At 39.1% G+C, this 17,456-nt stretch overlaps 2 protein-coding genes across 2 annotated transcripts in view; one reads left to right on the top strand and one right to left on the bottom strand.

Moving 5' to 3' along the window:
* The window catches only part of adam22 (ADAM metallopeptidase domain 22), a 58,783-nt gene that overhangs the window by 19,738 nt on the left and 21,589 nt on the right, over positions 1–17,456 (top strand). Inside the window, exons 5-6 of the mRNA XM_069142814.1 lie at positions 3,121–3,203; positions 7,252–7,315. Of these exons, the coding sequence (XP_068998915.1) occupies positions 3,121–3,203; positions 7,252–7,315 (147 nt within the window). The remainder of the gene's footprint in view (positions 1–3,120; positions 3,204–7,251; positions 7,316–17,456) is intronic.
* On the bottom strand, positions 13,350–17,204 carry cldn12 (claudin 12). Its single transcript, XM_069142816.1, has 3 exons — positions 17,108–17,204; positions 15,538–15,802; positions 13,350–15,449 (listed from the first exon to the last, which is right to left on the bottom strand). The coding sequence occupies exons 2-3, from the start codon at positions 15,754–15,756 to the stop codon at positions 14,655–14,657; spliced, it is 1,014 nt and encodes a 337-aa protein (XP_068998917.1). The 5' UTR covers positions 15,757–15,802; positions 17,108–17,204; the 3' UTR covers positions 13,350–14,654.

Genomic DNA, 17,456 nt, shown 5'->3' with positions numbered 1-17,456 from the left:
GTTTGGTACTCTGCTCACTGCTGGGGTCAAAATGTCAGCCAATGTAACACAGCTGCTGCTCTGATAAATCTAGGTCAGAATCCTCTCTGCTCATGTACTACATACATATGGAAGCTGTTAAAACTGTTGCTGTTGTCTTAACCTGATGACCTTATAGGAGGATTGGTACAGTTCTGAGAACTTGAATGGTTGGTTGACACATTTCTGTTATGTCTCTCTATGTAGCACACAGGTAACAAGTAGGGACTGGCTGAAGGGATCTGAAAACCCTGAACATATATACCTTTCCTCTTTTTTTTCCTTCAAGTAACTTTAAGGCTGTTAAAATCATTTAGGTCCTCTCTCATTGAGAGTATCTCCTTTTTAACTCTTCATTAAGAGTGCGTAAAGATTACACTGAACTAAATACTGAAACACAAGGTTTTGTATTTATTTATATACTTATATGTTTGCACTTGAACCCCACTTTCTCTGTCAGGATGTGTGCACACTGTCTTTTTTTTTTTTTTTTATTCAAACCCAAATTGTGATATCAAATGAAATATTCCTGTTAGTTTGTGCATACATTCACCTAATTTCACCAACATTTTTCATGACTTATTTGGTATCGTTGGGGACTTTAGGATCTGCAATAGAATGTAAAATGTTGCTTTTGGGTGCGAGGCATTAGTTTGTAATGACTGACCCACCAAGAGGTCACTTCTTTTTGTGAGGTAGAAGTGGTGGGTCATGTGTAAGTCCTGCGCATGCAGACATTAACTCCATATATGCACATAAGCCTTCTTTTTTTTTTTTTCTTGTATAATTTCGTCTTTTTTAAATTTTTTTTATCTAATTGCCACTCTCAAACTTTTACTGACATTTAGAGGGCAGATTGTCCTACTTGTTTACCAAGTGTCTGACCTGGACCTTTTCATTGTGCATTGTGTTGTCTAGATAAGATGATTAATTATTCTTATACGGGATTTAGGAGATCACAGATCTGACCAATTTAGCAACACACATTGAGGATGTACCCACAGCGCTGGGTTTTGTGTGCTTCTTCCTTTGATGAGAAGTGGAGCAGAAGGTTCAGGACGACAGCAAGAGGAGAGATGCTGGGATAGTAGAGCACAGCGCCACTTATAAATAGCCCGCTATGTCTCTTTACACAACCTCTCTCTCTTCTTCTCTAGCTCCATTTAGGTTTATCTAGCAAACTGCCACATCCACTTTTGTTGTGCACCTTTCATATGTTCTGCCTCTGTCAGTAATGGCAATATCCTTCCCCCCTCTTGCCAATAAAGCACGGTTGTGCTTTACTCTTATTAGATATTGTGAAAATGGAAAGATTGAGAGAAGCACAGTTAGAATGATATGCTTCTAACTCATAGGTTGTTTTATTCATCCTATAAGAATCAGATTCAAAATGATAACAAAGTCTGACATAATTGGGACTAAGAAAAACTGCAAATAACTGTAAAAAGCAAGAACAATGAAAAAAACAAATCAGTCTCAGCATGACTGATGCAATTCCACTGCTTTAATTCAGTGATGGCAAGTTCTTCAGATCGGTTCCCCACACACTAATGCATGTGAGGGTACAACTCTGAGGACTTCAGTTAACCCTGTAAACTACATCTGACCTTGTGTTTGTGAAATTAGTATAGACATTAACTATATGACCAAAAGTATGTGGACATTCACAATATTCTACTCTATGTTGATAACCAGTGGGGACTCGAAGATATCACAGGGCTTAACCAAGAAATAGTTTCACATTCTTATATGACTGCATATGAATAAACCAACGCGTCAATAAGGCAGCTCCAAAGATGTTGGTAATTTATTAACTTGATAGAGCAGACTACTTCCAGTATTTCTGCTAAACTAAGCTCAGCTATCTCTGCTCCAGCCCCTTATTTAAGACACAGGAGAGGATTATTGATCTTTTCATCTAACTCGCTGAAAGAAAGAGAGTATGTGCATATGAGAATAAATGAAAAATAATATTGCAGGACATCTTGCTGGACCCACATTTATTGCTGTAATGAGAAACTGATTCATTTTAGGGAAGTCTTGACACGACACCACACAATATTATGACAGTAGTGTGTTTTCCTCTCTGTGACAACAGTTTGAGGACAACTCTGTGTATAAAGCCAGGCAAATAAAGAAGCATTTGGAAGAATCACAAGTGGAAGAATTTGGTTTTTTTTGTGCAGCGGCCTGACCTCAAACCCATCCAACACCTCTGGGATGAATTAAAACGCTCACTGGAGGATGCTGCACCAGGATAATAATGTCCATAGTTCAGGTTTCCTTATACATGTGTAGTTTAACAACAACAACAACAAACACATATGTGCACCCTGACACAAACCCCTAAGACAGGCATTAGGATGATGTCCGCAGAGAGAGGTGAATGTACGAGTGGACATAGCGTTGCGTTGCTGCGTATCAGACTGTTGAGCAGAAATTGATCCTCTGATAAAAGCTGCGTTTCCTCAGGGAGACCCGCTTCCTGCTTAATGGCTGTTAGGCAGCAAGAAATGGACCAGGAAGAGATGGCCTGCAGAGCACTTAGACACTTAGACATCATACACGTCTATAGACAATAAATGTGTGTTTACGCTCGCAGAGTGAGGAAGAGAAGCGCAGAGCACACACACACACACACACACACACACACACACACACACACACACACACACACACACACACACACACACACACACACACACACACAGATAGATGGTGATAGAGAGTGAAGACAGAGAGAATGAGTGGTCGATGGAGATGGAAAAAATTTGCGAGTGACTGATGGTATGGCGTCTGACTGCGGAGAAGTTGGGATAGAGGAGACTGAAGTTACATAGGCGTTAATACACAGAATGTATATGTGAATGGTTCAAGCTAAAAAAAAATTACAAACACATACATTCACATATCTACACCACATCATATTTGCACTTGCATGTATTAGCAAATGAATTCTGTGATTAATTGCTGTGGACTCATTTCCTGATAGAATATGGTAATGAATGTAGTGAGTGGAATATTTCACTCTGTGTTTGAGACATTTTAGGAAGCATCCATGTGTGTGAGCTTAACCTGTGTGTGTTTGTGTTTTGCGCACAGGGAGGAGAGCACTGCTACTATCAGGGAAAGGTCAGAGAAATCCCTCACTCCTTTGTGGCTCTCTCAACTTGCCATGGACTGCAGTAAGTACAAATATTATGGATGAGACTTTTTGTATGTGTGCCACATCTGTGTTTCTCAGCCACTGTTGCTGCCTCTGTGTGTTCAGGTCCTAGGCCTTACTCCCATTTATTCATTAGGTCAATGTAATTAGTTTTTGCCAGCCCTCCCTGCCTCTCTGCATTTTTCGTTACACAGGTTATCATTCACACTGACAGACCGACATTTTCTCTTCTTCTTCTCTTTTTCCTCTCCTGTTCTTCTTATCTTGTCTTGTCTTCTGTTCTCTCCACTTCTGTCCTCTTCCTAATGCTGGTATTTTTAGCGTTTCTGTTTGAAAGTAGCGCTCTGTCAGCGAGACAGGTCACAAACAAGGCCTTCTGGGAGGATAACATGTTCACTGTATATCTGCATTCTGAGTCAGTGTATGATTTAGTATCTGTATATATGTATGAATAGAAAGGAGGGGAGAGTGCACCCATTATGGAGACCAGAAATGTATTATATGGTAGTGAATGTCATTGTGTGCATAAAAAGGGTCCAATGAGTTATTAAGTATAAAACATGTGCATGCATTACATTTTTTCACAGTTGCTTACAGACATTTCCTGAAAGAAAACAAAATTTTAACAACTGAGAATATAAGATGAAAAAGTCAAACTCTCTTCGTCATATATTTGAACACTACTATGTTTACTTTGCACTTGTGTTTTCTACATTAATTATTTAGGTGTCTTAAAAATGAAATGCAAAAAAATACACTACATCAGTAAACAAGTAAAGAAAACAGTGTGAAAGAGCTCCCAGTCTGTCTGATATTCTGCTTATTTATTAGCAGTAATCCTCATAATAATGGCAAAATTAATTTTATATATAATAACAGCAATTTCTCCATGAAAACAGGTATAAGACACTTCTTAGAGTCTGTTCTAGGTGTGAGGACTGAGATCTTATTTCTATGAAGTCTTGCTGGAAGAGTAGAGATAGAACACCTTTTACATCTGCACATTGTTGACAATGTGCTCCTTTTCATCTAATTATGGCTGTAAGTTGTTTCTGAAAACATTAAGATCCACTCTTGACCCATTACACTGTATCAAAGCTTACTCCAACTCAGTATATCTTGCTTTAACAAATCAGTGCAGACATGTAATTTCAGCTAATTAAGTGGGTGAAATGAGATTTCTACTTTCTTAGTAAGCTAAACTAAGCTTGGGCTTTTAATCATGTTTGCGTATTTCATGGGATTGTGGCAATATGTAGGGAAATTTGTCAGCACAGAAAATGTAATGGTTCTTGCAAAATAATGAAAAGAGGGGCATGAATCGATCAAATCCAAACAAGATAGACTATTTTGCACCTGCAGTATACACTCTCATGTTTAGTACATAAAAGATTATAATGTGACAGAGAACACACAAAGTGTCTTCGTCTGTTATTTCTGGGACATCTAAAGCTTGATATGTGACTGTTAATTGGTCTAAATGTTTGTGTAGGATGTTGCACTGGTGCTGTTACGCTTGTTTTTATTATTTGTGACAATAGTAGTAATTGTATTGATAATAGAATTTGATTGCAACCTCAGATATGAGGATTTTCATTGCTGATTCTTTTATTATGGAATGAAATACAGAATATGACATTACACCTTTTTTGTGTGTGTGTGTTAGAGACAGTGAGAAAGTCAATGAAGTGCATAGTGGTGTTGGGGGTTAGACATGAGAGAGAGTACTTCCCTTATGCTGAATCAGGTGTTTATCATAATATACATCCTTCTCTTTCTCTCTCTCTCTCTCTCTCTCTCTGTGTCTCTGTCTCTCCCCCTCCCCCTCTCCTCTCTCTGTCTCTCTGTGTCTCTCTCTCTCTCTCTCTCTCTCTTACACACACATACACTTACACACACAACACAAATGCAGACACACACACACAGAAACCAATGCAATAGGCTATTAGCTATATATGGAGGGATAGTGCTAACAGCTACATCCATCATGTGAGATGATGTCTCTACATCATTGACTCAAGTTTCTGATTAAAACATCATTCAAGTTTTAAAGTTTTGACTGAAATGCAAATGCGCATACTGATTATTTTAGCTGAAGCACTTTATGGTTTCACAAAAATAGCATACATTAATACAAATGTGAGCTAAAAAAAATATACTATTAATTCAGCAATAGTGGTCTTCATCTGGACACGTAACATGTCGGCACTATTGCAAAATGGTGTGTCAATTTTAAAGCCCTTCAAAACTAAATCTTAAACCTGCAATAGCTGAGACGCCCTGCAGATTTAGGTGATCATTTTCTGTTGGTTTGTCAGTAAAATCAGTCTCTTTCACTTGATCTTTTCATACACTGTTATTATAGAAATGTCCTTCGCTGTTTAATTGTTTTATCTGTAGATAAGCAACAATCAAAGGTAAAGTTAGACAAAAAAATGAAGAGCTTATCACTAAAAAGGTCTGTTTAGATGCTTGCCTGTAATAAATGTTGCAAAAAGTAGATTCGTGCACAGATGTATGGCGTCACCTTTCTCTTAAAATCCCACCCACTTCAAACCAGAATGCCACAGATTTACTCACAAATACAAACATTTCTCACGTGAACTTTGGCAGTAAATTATTTGTTCCTGTGAGATTCCATTATCATTAATGAAACAGGTTGTGTCAGAAACCATATCTGGCTTTGAAAGTTTAGAAAACTGTGGGAGAAGTGTGAATTTGCCATTTTCTTTTTTGAATTCATAAAATCAACCAGACCCTTAATTTTAACAATTAAAATCAGCAACACACATTTCTATGGTGCAAAAAAGGGCAAGCAATCAGTGTTTCATGGACCATCAGCTCCAAATAACAAAATACACTTTGACCTGTGTTTTCTTTGTGTATGCATGTGTTTAATCTACTGTAAGTGGTAGACTTACAGGACAAAGGGGACGTGTGTGTTGAAGGTGACATCTCTGTGTTGGGAGCCAGAGTGAATGGAAAAAAGCAGAGAGAGAGAGAGAGAGAGAGAGAGAGAGAGAGTTGGAGGAGAAAGATGGATTGTGTGTTCCAGCAGTGTTTATCCTTCCGACTTCACAGTTTGACCCGACCAATCCACTAAAAGCTTCAGATAAAGTTAATTAATGGAAGATGTCCGTTCATGTGCACAGGCGCGTGGGTGGGCGGACACAGGAAGTCCATCAAGCAGCTGCTAAAAGAGAAACTGATCTCTGACTTTGAAATGATTGCTTGGTCACGATGATGTGTGTGTCTGCCTGTTGTGGCCACTTTCTCTTGTAACCTTAGAGTTTTTTTTAGTGCATTATAAGTGGCTGGGAGCTTAAAGGTATTGTTTTTTTCATTTAGCGTTGGAGTTTATTATCGAAGATTTTCTGATAATTGCAACCCTTTCAAAGATATTTGAGTCATTACATGTTGTGACCAGCCAGTACAAACTAACAAGAAATTAAATCCTTAAATGACCTTCAAGTTATGCTGCGCATTTACAGGTACATTTACTGTACTATTCACCAATTTCTAAAATTTTAACAACCAATCAGTTGAATGTTAATTAGTTTGAGTTTTATGAATAAACAGTTCACTGTAAAATGCTGTTTACACATCAATGCATGAGTAATGATCATCTGATGTAATACACAATATTGCAGTATCAGCCACAGGCCCATACTTTTGCTTTTAAGTACACTTTTTTCATAATATACTTTTACTCGGTTTAGTTCAAGAACTTTACATGTAATGAAGTATTTTTCCAGAATGACGTTTGTATTTTAAAGGATCTGAATACTTCCTCTGCTCCTGGCCTTACATACGCCAAATACAGCACTGAAGACATTCAAAGGTTCTGTCCAAAACTGTACTTTGTAGAGCATTACAGTTAATATTCTGACAAATGCTCCAATAATACATTAAGCCCCCCGAGCGAGCACTGAAATAACTAATCTATCAGACTGATAGCTGAGGAGGAGTTAAATTCAGATACATTATTCTGTTAAGTGATGAATAAACCAACAGAAACTTGTGCTGATCTGTGCTCTCTCCTCTCCCCTCCTCTTTCTCTTTTTCAGTGGGATGTTTTTTGATGGCAATCACACCTACATGATTGAACCTGGAGGGCAGGGCAGCAGCGATGTAAGTACTATGCAAAGCCATGTATGTGCTCTCAAGAAGCTGGAGATGACTCTTCCCCAGTGGGGATTATCAATTTCTCCTCCATCCATCTTTTCATGTCCAGCTGCTTCTCAGTGCTGTTGGGTGGTCAAATAATTTATCACAGTGTTGCTTTTATGTCTAATGTTCCCCCCACAGCCCTCTCAGCACTCTTTGTCTTTAACACCTGACATGTCTCATATATGTTCTTTGAAGATAATTTTACAGTGGACGTTATGAATATAGTTACAACTGATACGGCCTGGTTAGGTGTTTTTTCTTTGCTGTAGGTTTGGTAACACTTGCGCCCGTCTCACCAGCACCTGGAGAAATCACTTTCCACTTTTCCTCTTGCATTCCTCACACAGCACGAGGCGTTCAGGTGTTATAACTGACTCTGGTCAGTGGAAGGAATGCTAGTTGGTAGTTGTTTTGGCAATAAAAGTGGTACTATACGCCATCAGAACTGCTTGTTGGATGTTTGAAATGCTTTGTACCTTATTTTTGTGTATCTTTTCCTCCTAAAGAGATAGATGTAGGTATGTGTACATATATTTTAACAAATTAAAGTCTCTTATCATTTGCTACACCACAATTTCAGAATTGCAGAAGTACCACTTGGTGGTAATGATTGTGCTGCAGGACTGTGTGTGGAGCAGATGATATGTGATAGTTTTCCTGGTATTACAGGACTCGTACAGGGGTCAGTTGCCCTGAGAGACAAACCAGACTCAATTACAGGTCACACACTAGTCGTTGTGACTTTTCTTAATCGACCCTGAGTGCAGCCCACAGGTCTCAGGACAGAGAGATTTGCAAGGTTACAAAGCCAGCAGACAGCACTCAGTGGAGGATCTGAAATAAAGCCAGTGAGCTTAAGCATTGTTGTCGCAAATTTTGTCATTGCCCTCTATTTTATTTCCTCCATTTTCAACATTCAGAATAGTCATTGCTTCACATTATGCAAGCGCTCAGTCAATTAGATCATAACAATCACCATGAGGCATTATGGTCAGAACGGAAGGACAGATCTGAGATTGTCTAAAGACACCTTTAGCATGAAAGTGGCAGAACAAGCCGCTGATACTCTGTGTGAGATTTTTTTCTGGTCTAATTAAAACATCCAGGAGAAGGGTGTGTCTAGTGCTAATCAGTAAGGGACGAAAGGAGACCAGATAAGAGAGGTCAGGGACCAATGTGTGTTTGTGTCCGAGTGTGTGGGTTCTTTTGTGAAAGTGTGTGGAAACACTCATGGGTGTTGGTAATTGCAGACTGGCACACAGAGCTACTTAAGATTCATTCCCATATGATGGTTTTTGTGCCAACAGTGTTGAAAGAGCAGGTAAAAGAGAAAATAAAGACAAAAGAAGACCAGGGAAAATAGGGATGAGAAGGAAGAGAATTTAGATGCAGATTTTTAGATTGCACATTACTATAAAACAAGAGGAACTAATTCATTTGTAATGGCAGTTGATAATTCAGAGTTGTACACTAATGAAAAGGAAATGAAATGTGAAGCAATGACTATTCTGAATGTTGAAAATGGAGGAAATACAATAGAAGGCAATGAAAAATTAGCGACAACAATGCTTAAGCCCACCAGCTTTATTTCAGATCCTCCACTCCTTCTTTACTACCTCCTTTTCCGACCTCTTCTTCGTCTCCTCTGCCTCCATCATTCCTCTCCAACGTTTTCTGGAGAGGCTGAATTATTAAAGTGATGAGAGAGAGACACGCAGATCTTAACTCAGAATATTGCTGCAGCACTCTTCTACAGAGATACAGTGCCTTGGTCACGTTTTTTTGGTCATTCACACAGTCACAGTGGCGTAAAATGCATAAAAATTGGAAAGATTTCCCGAGTCGTTCAGTTTTTTTTTTTAAGTGTCATGCCAAACATTTGGCCAAAACACTGCTGTTTATCAAATATTAACAATACAGCTGAAGCAACTTTTTTTCGTGTCACATAAAAAGCCACAAGAATTGCAACCATATGAGCAAATTTAATTTCACAAAACATATGTTTATGTTCAAAATTTCATAATAAATTGTGCATTCAACAGAAGAATGTTTAGCTTGACATAAGGCTCTTTTGTTTATCCTCAAGTAGCTGGATCTGTTAAAATGTGAATAGCCAACTTAGTCTTTGTTAATTGTTTAAAAAAAATTGTTTTTCTCTTTTATCTGACAAAATTATATATTTTGTGACTCCCTATAAAAATGGCAATAGGAAAAACAAATGGTCTGTCGACAATTATTGTGATAACTCAGTGGCAGTGGTGAAAAAGTACTAAAGTCGAATTTTGAGGTACTTTTTCCTTACCTAAGTATTTCCAATTTAAGCTTCTACATGCTCCAGTATATTTATCAACAGCTTTATATCACTACTACTAGAATATACTAGATTTAGAGTATACATACAAACATTTTTTTTAGTGAATCCGCGCTGGTATCAGCTGTGGCCGGAGGTAACACCTTGAAGGGATTTATTTACGTTTCGCACAAACATTTACTTCAAGTAAAGGATAAGCTAATCAGAATTCTGTGCTCAAAGGTCAGCGTGACCTCACAAAACCCTTACTTTTGATTTAAGTACATTTTGTTAATAATTCAACTTTTGTTTTATTGAAGTTAAGTAGTTCTTATGAATTTATATTTTATAAAATGTTGTTTTTATGTTGAGCTGCTGACACTGTGTACCAAGTGTTGTTGTTTTTTAATTGTTGTCTTGGAAACAAACTCCATCCACTCTGGTCACGTGGTCATTAAAGTGACTTTCACTTGTAGTTATGTATTAATACATTGTGGCATTGCTACTTTTACTGAAGTAAAGGATCTGAATTCTTAATCTTCTTCCAGTGAGACATATGGTTCAGTTTAAACATTTAGTTGTAAAATGCCAGATCTCAACTGGGCACAAAGATCTGTGCTTCTTAAAAAAAGTCATATTAAACATATTTGTCCTCACTGTAGTACTCACTGTAGAGTTGGCACATTTTTGACAGTTGGGCCGTAGCTACGTTGGCAGTAGTGGTTTTGGCTTGTTCGTTTGGGAATGCTATCTGCATGGTAATGCCGGAGACAGTGCTGCCCTCAAGCCCGGCAGTGGCTGTCAGTTTGTCAGCACTGAGCTCTGGACGCCGATTCCCTGCGGGCAATGGTCCATCCTGACTGTCTGTCCCCTCTGAATTCCTCTCGGTGTGTCTCTTTCTCTATTTCCCTTCCATTTTGTCTGACTCTTTGTCTCTTATGATAGTCTGCTTGGTCTGCGAGTTGACCTCAAACACATAGATGTGGGCTGCAAAAACCAAGGTGCTCTCACTTATGTGTGAGATATAAAGGCTATTTTTGAAAGGTTGTTTGCTCACTTGTTATATGAGACAAACAGCCACATATCACTGTTTATAAGTCAGTAACAGCTTTGAATGCAGAGGCTTTTTGCCCTGTGATGCAACCCGCAACACTAATTCTGGCTGTTCTAATCTAGTTGAAAGTGATAAAGACTGACATGAATTTTTTTTTTTTAAACTTGGTCTGGTGGGGCCGTGATGAGATAGAGTCAGCGTGGCTCCTCTCGGCCATATGGTGAATCCATCTGCCTTTCCTCCGCCAAGGCAGAGAAAGTTATGCAGGACATTAGCTGAATGTGTCCTGAACAAGCTGCTCTTGTCACTTCATGCAGCTGAACTAGTTTCAAAGTGTCTTTTCGTATTATGTAAATAGGCGTGTGTACAAGTAGACTACAGTAGTGAGCCATCTAGATTCACAAAATTAAAGTTCACAAGCTAAGAATGTGATGTTCCCAGGCGTTACGTGCCCGATACAACTTACACTTCTTGAGTGTGTTTGTTTCTGGGTAAGTGTGTGTATGCACGCCAACTTGTAGGGAGGATGTGTGATGCTGACTTGCACATGCAAGAGTGAGGAGTTGGAGGATGAAGAGAAGGGTGTGTCGATGGGGGCGGTGGCAGGTTTTAGGGATGGGGGTGTTTGCATTAGGCGCCATGGGGAGGATTCATACAAACACAAGCTGGGAATGACACTCAGTGTGTGTTGGAGCTGATGGGATAAAAAAAAAAAAAAAAAGGGGAGGGGGATCTCCATGTGGCCTGAAGCCAGCTTCATGTTACTAAACCTGGACCAGTTTATTCACACATGCAATGAGAGGGCGAGGATGAAAAGCGTGTTATCCCTCCCTGCTTTATATTCATGAACCAGCAATCTGTCTGAGATATCATCTCCCTTGGCAACCCAGGCCCCACCCCCGTCTCCTTCAAGCACGACATATGAAAGCCATCTGTGTAGACCCTTAATCTCCATCACTACACACTCCCTGTCGAGTCTATATGCTGTGTGCATATTTTTGAACTGAGATTATCGGCAGAGAGTGATGATCTGGGGAACAAAGAAAGCGGTCAAGAAAATGCTTTATTACAATAGTTAAATCAGCCGCTAATGGAGGCGGGTGCTGTGTATATGTTCCACAAAAAATACAGAAGCAGCTCATATGCTCCTTTTAATTAAGGTCTTATTAATCATCAACCACTAAACTCTCGAGTGTCACATCAAAGAAGGAGTCAAGTCCAATTATACAAATTACTGCTGCAGTTTATGCTGGTGGCCGGACTAAATCAGTAAGACAAAGCTCTAAAGGCTGTTCTTTAATAAACTGCTCACTGTCGTTAAGTGCCTTTGGTTACTATCAAGAGACTTTGTTAACTTAAATATTTGCCCACAGAGCAGATCATAGTTCAGGACAAATGTCAAGGAGTTTATATTCACAAAATTTGCTTTTAAATCTCTGTTTTGTTGATTGCTCAATGACTGCAGAGCTCCATGTTAAAGCACATTTCATCTATGTAGGCTAAAAATGTTGCTCCTGAGCAAAACAAAGAGAATCCCAGTGTAGTATTAGTCCATTATTATGTAGTACGTGTTAGTGTAGTTTAGTTTATTGAGAGGTTAAAACAAAAATGGCAAACTTTCTTCTGTTCCAGCTTCTCAAATATAAGGGCTGCTGACTTTTTTGTTTCATATCATTAGGAATTAAATATATATTAGGGTTTTGGACTGTTGGTCTGACAAAACAAGGTATTTCACGATGCCCCCTTGAATTTTGGTAAAATATTATAGTTTGTTTTTTACTCTCTTGAAAATATCATTGATACTGAGTGGATTTCCCTTCCAAAGCTGTGTTTGCAATTTTCTAATCTTTTATAAAAGATTACTGAATAATAATAATAAGAAAATCCCTTTAAGTATTACATCAAGACTTCTGGGATGTTTTTGTGTGCTGAATTTTGGTACTTTAAGCCTCTCCAGAGTGAAAGTGCAATGAATATGTCAGCTCACATTAGTGTAATGTGTTCGACACTTATCAAAGCTGTCAGAGGTATGTAGCTCCTCTAATAAACCTAGTCAGCAGAACTTTAAATGAGTTCCATGTAAAATCACCATAAAGCGCTGGGTATTTAGTTTTCTGGCACTGTAGAAAGGTGATGGTGTTGAGTAGATAAATTCATAAAAATAATACAAGCTTTTTGAATCTCCTACCATGTATTACTGTAAGCTACTTAAAGCACAATACATGACAAAAAAGGGCATCTCTGCTACCAATTAGCATTTAAACAACTTTAATATCCCCCTATGAATCAAGGCATCATGAAAGGATTACAGAAGGGGCTTTAACATTTTATGATACATTTATGTGAAACTAGAACCTCACAGACACCTGACTTCTGTAATATGTTGATTAAACTCAAAATGTGGAGATAAATCTGGTGAAACCATCAACAGAGCAGATATTAAGAAAGTCTCATTCTCAGGTTAAAATTAGGCCTGACAAAAATGATGCTCCCTTTCAAGTTTTTTGTGAAGAGGGTTGAGAAAGGACACATTACAAGACATGATCACATTGTGTCTCTTCTTGTTGCCATTATGCATTTTGAGTAATTCATTGCAGTTATTGAATTGCTTTTATCATCCTTGGCCCAGCATATATTTAAGCACACATGTATTGTGGTTTATGTTTTTATTTGAAACAAAAAGATGACAGTGTAAAAAAACAAAAAACAAAACATGTTTCACAATATCATTGATGTGACCATTGTTGAATCACATAAAGGACACATTAATAATGTTGATCAGTGCTCAATATGCAAAACAAAGAAAGTTAAATTTGGCTTAATCACAACAACTATTACCCATGAACAACTTCACATGTCCAGCTATGTTAGCTTAGTTTAATAGCAGAGTAGAAAAAAACCCTCTTATAAACACTTCTGAGCGAAGATGAAAAGTCCTGTTAGTGTTTTTGACATTACGTCTCATAATTACAATGCAATACCACAGAGTGATCAAAACTTCATTTGTACATCAGATTTAAAACAGCCAACATATTTCTTAGAGCCACCTTTTTTTGACCAAAACACTCAAGAAAAGTAGATGTTACATTCAATTATTAAGTAATATATTAGAGGCCATACGTTTACAAAATACTCGAGGCGAAATCAGTGAGCAAAGGCAAAACAAACTGGCACAGTGTTCACACAATTAGTGCATTAAAAAAAACTACAACAGCTGCTCTTCACAGGCCAGTGTGACATGATTGACAATTCAGGTTACAACAACAGACACAAAACAATAGAAACAGGTTAGCAGTTAGTTATTAGTTGTCCATTCAGGACCACAGAATATAAAGTCGATGACAGTCAGTATAGCAATAATAGCAATAATAACAGAAAATCTCCACACTGTGAGCTTAAAACAAGCAATCATTCGAGTAGGAAGGTAATGTGTGCAACAACAAAAAATGTAACAGAAAATAATTTTGCAGACAAGCTGTGCTGCCTTAATCAAATGTCAAAGTGGGAATTTATGTTAAGCCACTGATTAAAGGCTTGTAACTGTTTGCTTGTAGCTGGTAAGGTGGCTGGTTGGTCCATTGGAAACTATTGCAAGTTAGAAACTATTCTTTAGTGGTCCTGCTTTGCTGGTAAAATAGAGAAACAAAAAATGTTTTTCCCTTTTGCCATTGCTAAGCCAAACACAGAGCTTTAGTAATCTTTGTGTCGAAGATAATATCATCCTTTATATGGTACCTCCGGCGTTGTTTTGACTGGCTCTCATCGTCTATGATTACCCACTTACAGATCTGGACTGACGGACAGAATTCTCGAAACTATCACTCCAGAGGCTGCAAATAGCTCTTATGTTATTAACGTTCATCTATCAAACTCTATTAAGTTTTATCAGTGGTGAACTTTATGGAGGTTCATGGACAGAAGCCTTCAATGTTATGAGGTTATCAGCCTTTCTTCTCTCACTGTGCCTGTGTCAGCACAGGAATGTCGATCTCGATGGCTGACATCCGTGAGCGGGTGGAGTAACGCTGGCCTGCGTAGCTGGAAGCATATCCCTGAGAAGGAGCGTAACTTTGTGAGGGAGCATAGCTGTAGGCCTGGGTCCCTCCAACCTCTGATCCATACCCATCTGGAGCAGAGAGGTGAGACATGTACACCTGTGGTGGAGCAGCAGCGACCACACTTGGCACGTAGGCTTGCGAGGGCACATAAGGCTGGGTGTCGATCACTGTCGGAGGATACGTCTGTGGTGGGAAAGGCTGCGGACCATAAACTGGGGAAGGAGGATATCCGTTGGCAGTGAGAGGCTGTGCCGACAGAGAGGTAGACATGGTGGGCAGGGGCAACCAGAAGGGTGAAGGCAACTTCTTACACATACAGTACCACATGAACATCAGCAGTGCGGCTAGCATCAGTCCTCCAGAGCAGCCTATTGATACATACACGGCGAAGCCGTCAGTGAAAATGTTTTCGTATCTGATGTTCATCTCCTTGGTGCGGAACAGGAACCACACTGAGGGCACGATGGGAATCGCTCCGCCCAGGAACAAGAACATCCCGGCCACCAGGTGACAGCCGGCACTGTTCACCAGGAATCTGATAGTTTTAATATCCGGTTCAGGCTTGTCTGAGCAGCAGCAGGTTTTACACATCCCTGCCATGCACAACAGCAAGGCTAGAGAGCCGAACAACAGGCCTGTCGGAAGGCAAAACTGCAAGAGCCGCAGATCCAGCTGGTCCACTTTAGAGTACCACTGGAAATGTAAGAAGATTTCGATTAGGAACCTTCAGGACATAAAAGAAAAACAACAGCAGAGAAGAGCAAATTTCTCAAAGTAATACCTCTGAATCATAGTAGTAACATCCTGAATAGCCATCCTGTTTCACACATTTAGCCCACAGCCCATCATACACGCTGATGTTCTTGGCATTGCGATTGAAGGTGACGAGTCTTGTTACACGCCACTGTGGGATCAACGCTGCCACGGCAATCCCACCCACAGACGCAAAGGCAACGATGAAGGCAAAAGCGTTGGTGGCGTGGATGTCCCGGCACGACATGGTTGGTTCGCGGCAGGAACTGACACTGCTGGGAGAGTTCCTATTCCTGAATAAACAGAGGAAGTCAGATAGAAAACAGGGTCCGGTCAGTCCAATGAGAAGAAATTGTCACTATAGTAAATAGTTTTTTTGTATAAAGCAATCCTGGAATTATACAAGTTTACCCGAATGGCCCCATTACTGTTGAAGTAAGCTAAGTGTGCCACAGACTGACCCAGCTATGGGCAACCCCCCTGTATTTCTATTCACCCAAGCGTAGTTGACCCAATATCTGCTGTCCCTGAGAAACAAAGCTCTCGTTTCATTAGCAAACAAAGTTGGAATGACTTGGTGGCTGAGATTGCAAGGCAGGGCTGTCTATACAGCAGTGCATTACATAGACTGTACAGTTGAACAATAAGCAATTGAATTAGAGGCGTGAGCTATACTTTATGTGACAGCGTGCGACAGTGACTAACCATGGCAATGCATCTTGATGTTTCTTTTATACAATTCAAAGCTGCTCTACTGATAATCGATGATATTTGTCTGACGGATAGTTCACTTTTAGTTTTTTTTTTGTTGTTGTTTTGAAAAAATGTGAACATTGATGAAGAAAAACAACAACTCAGAGACAAAAAAAACAACAACTCAGAGACAAGATAACATACAATATATTCTGGCTGTTCTTTGCTGGTTACCAGTCATCAGTAGTCTTACTGATGATGTTGTAAACACTTTATAAGCGAAATCTTTGTGGTATTGCTGGTTCATAAAGAATCAAAGTGAAGCCTCAGGCAAGCGTATTAAAACTGACGGTAGTACATCGTGGTTCAAAACTAAATGTGAGCAGGATTTAACAGTGCATGCCTGTCTGATGATGTTTTGTTTGTATCTAATCCATTATTACTGTGGTCTACTATATTCTGCTCGACTTCTCGAACTTTTATTTGCCTGATATTATCAAACCGGAAATTAAATGTTTCATTCTCGATCAAGCCGTAAAACGCAACTATAAAGTTTGTTATTTATTCATCTTTTACAGGCCTAAAATCCACGAATAGAGATAAGTATCGACTACACTGTCAATTATCTATTATCGAAAACGCGATTACGACTATAGCGAAATAGTTAACATACACAGCGTGTTCATCTGAATCTTTTGGGAATGAAAACACACCATAACTACGTAACAACAGGTTTTTTTTTTTTTTTTTTATCCAGCTGGTATTCAACACACCAGCCTGGCAGATAGCCCACAAAGCTAAGCTAAGCTAAGATAGTTTTACTAAGTAGTCTTTAAGCCCGCATCCGGTTTTATTCTTCTGTGAAGCTCAAATTTGTTACCTAAATGTAAGACGGAGTTTAATACCTTATATTCCCAGATATTCAACTGTGTTTACAGCGGCGGCATTTCAGCCTGGTCCTCCTTCACGTACTTAAAGCGGAAACCGAAGCACGTTTAACAGTGAGTCAGTCGGAGGAGCTGAAACAGGATGCGGTCGCGGGTGTTTCCGCCCTCTGCGCTGTCTCACAGGTGCTTAACCCTTTTTACTCGTGCGGTGCTCTTGTTCAGCAATATCAAAGAAATTGTTCCTGAATCTCGAGTTAAATAGCCCCCCAAAAATTATAAATAATAAAATTGTCTAAACATAAATTAGAAATATACATATTAAAAACATAAACTAAAAATGGCAAAACATCAAAGTTTAAGTTGTCCC

The sequence above is a fragment of the Embiotoca jacksoni genome, unplaced genomic scaffold, assembly GCF_022577435.1.
Source record: "Embiotoca jacksoni isolate LCO1_2020_lvr unplaced genomic scaffold, fEmbJac1.0.p SCAF_11, whole genome shotgun sequence".
Lineage (NCBI taxonomy): Eukaryota > Metazoa > Chordata > Actinopteri > Embiotocidae > Embiotoca > Embiotoca jacksoni.
The sequence above is the reverse complement of the archived record's forward strand: the minus strand, read 5'-3'. Positions and strand labels throughout refer to the sequence as shown.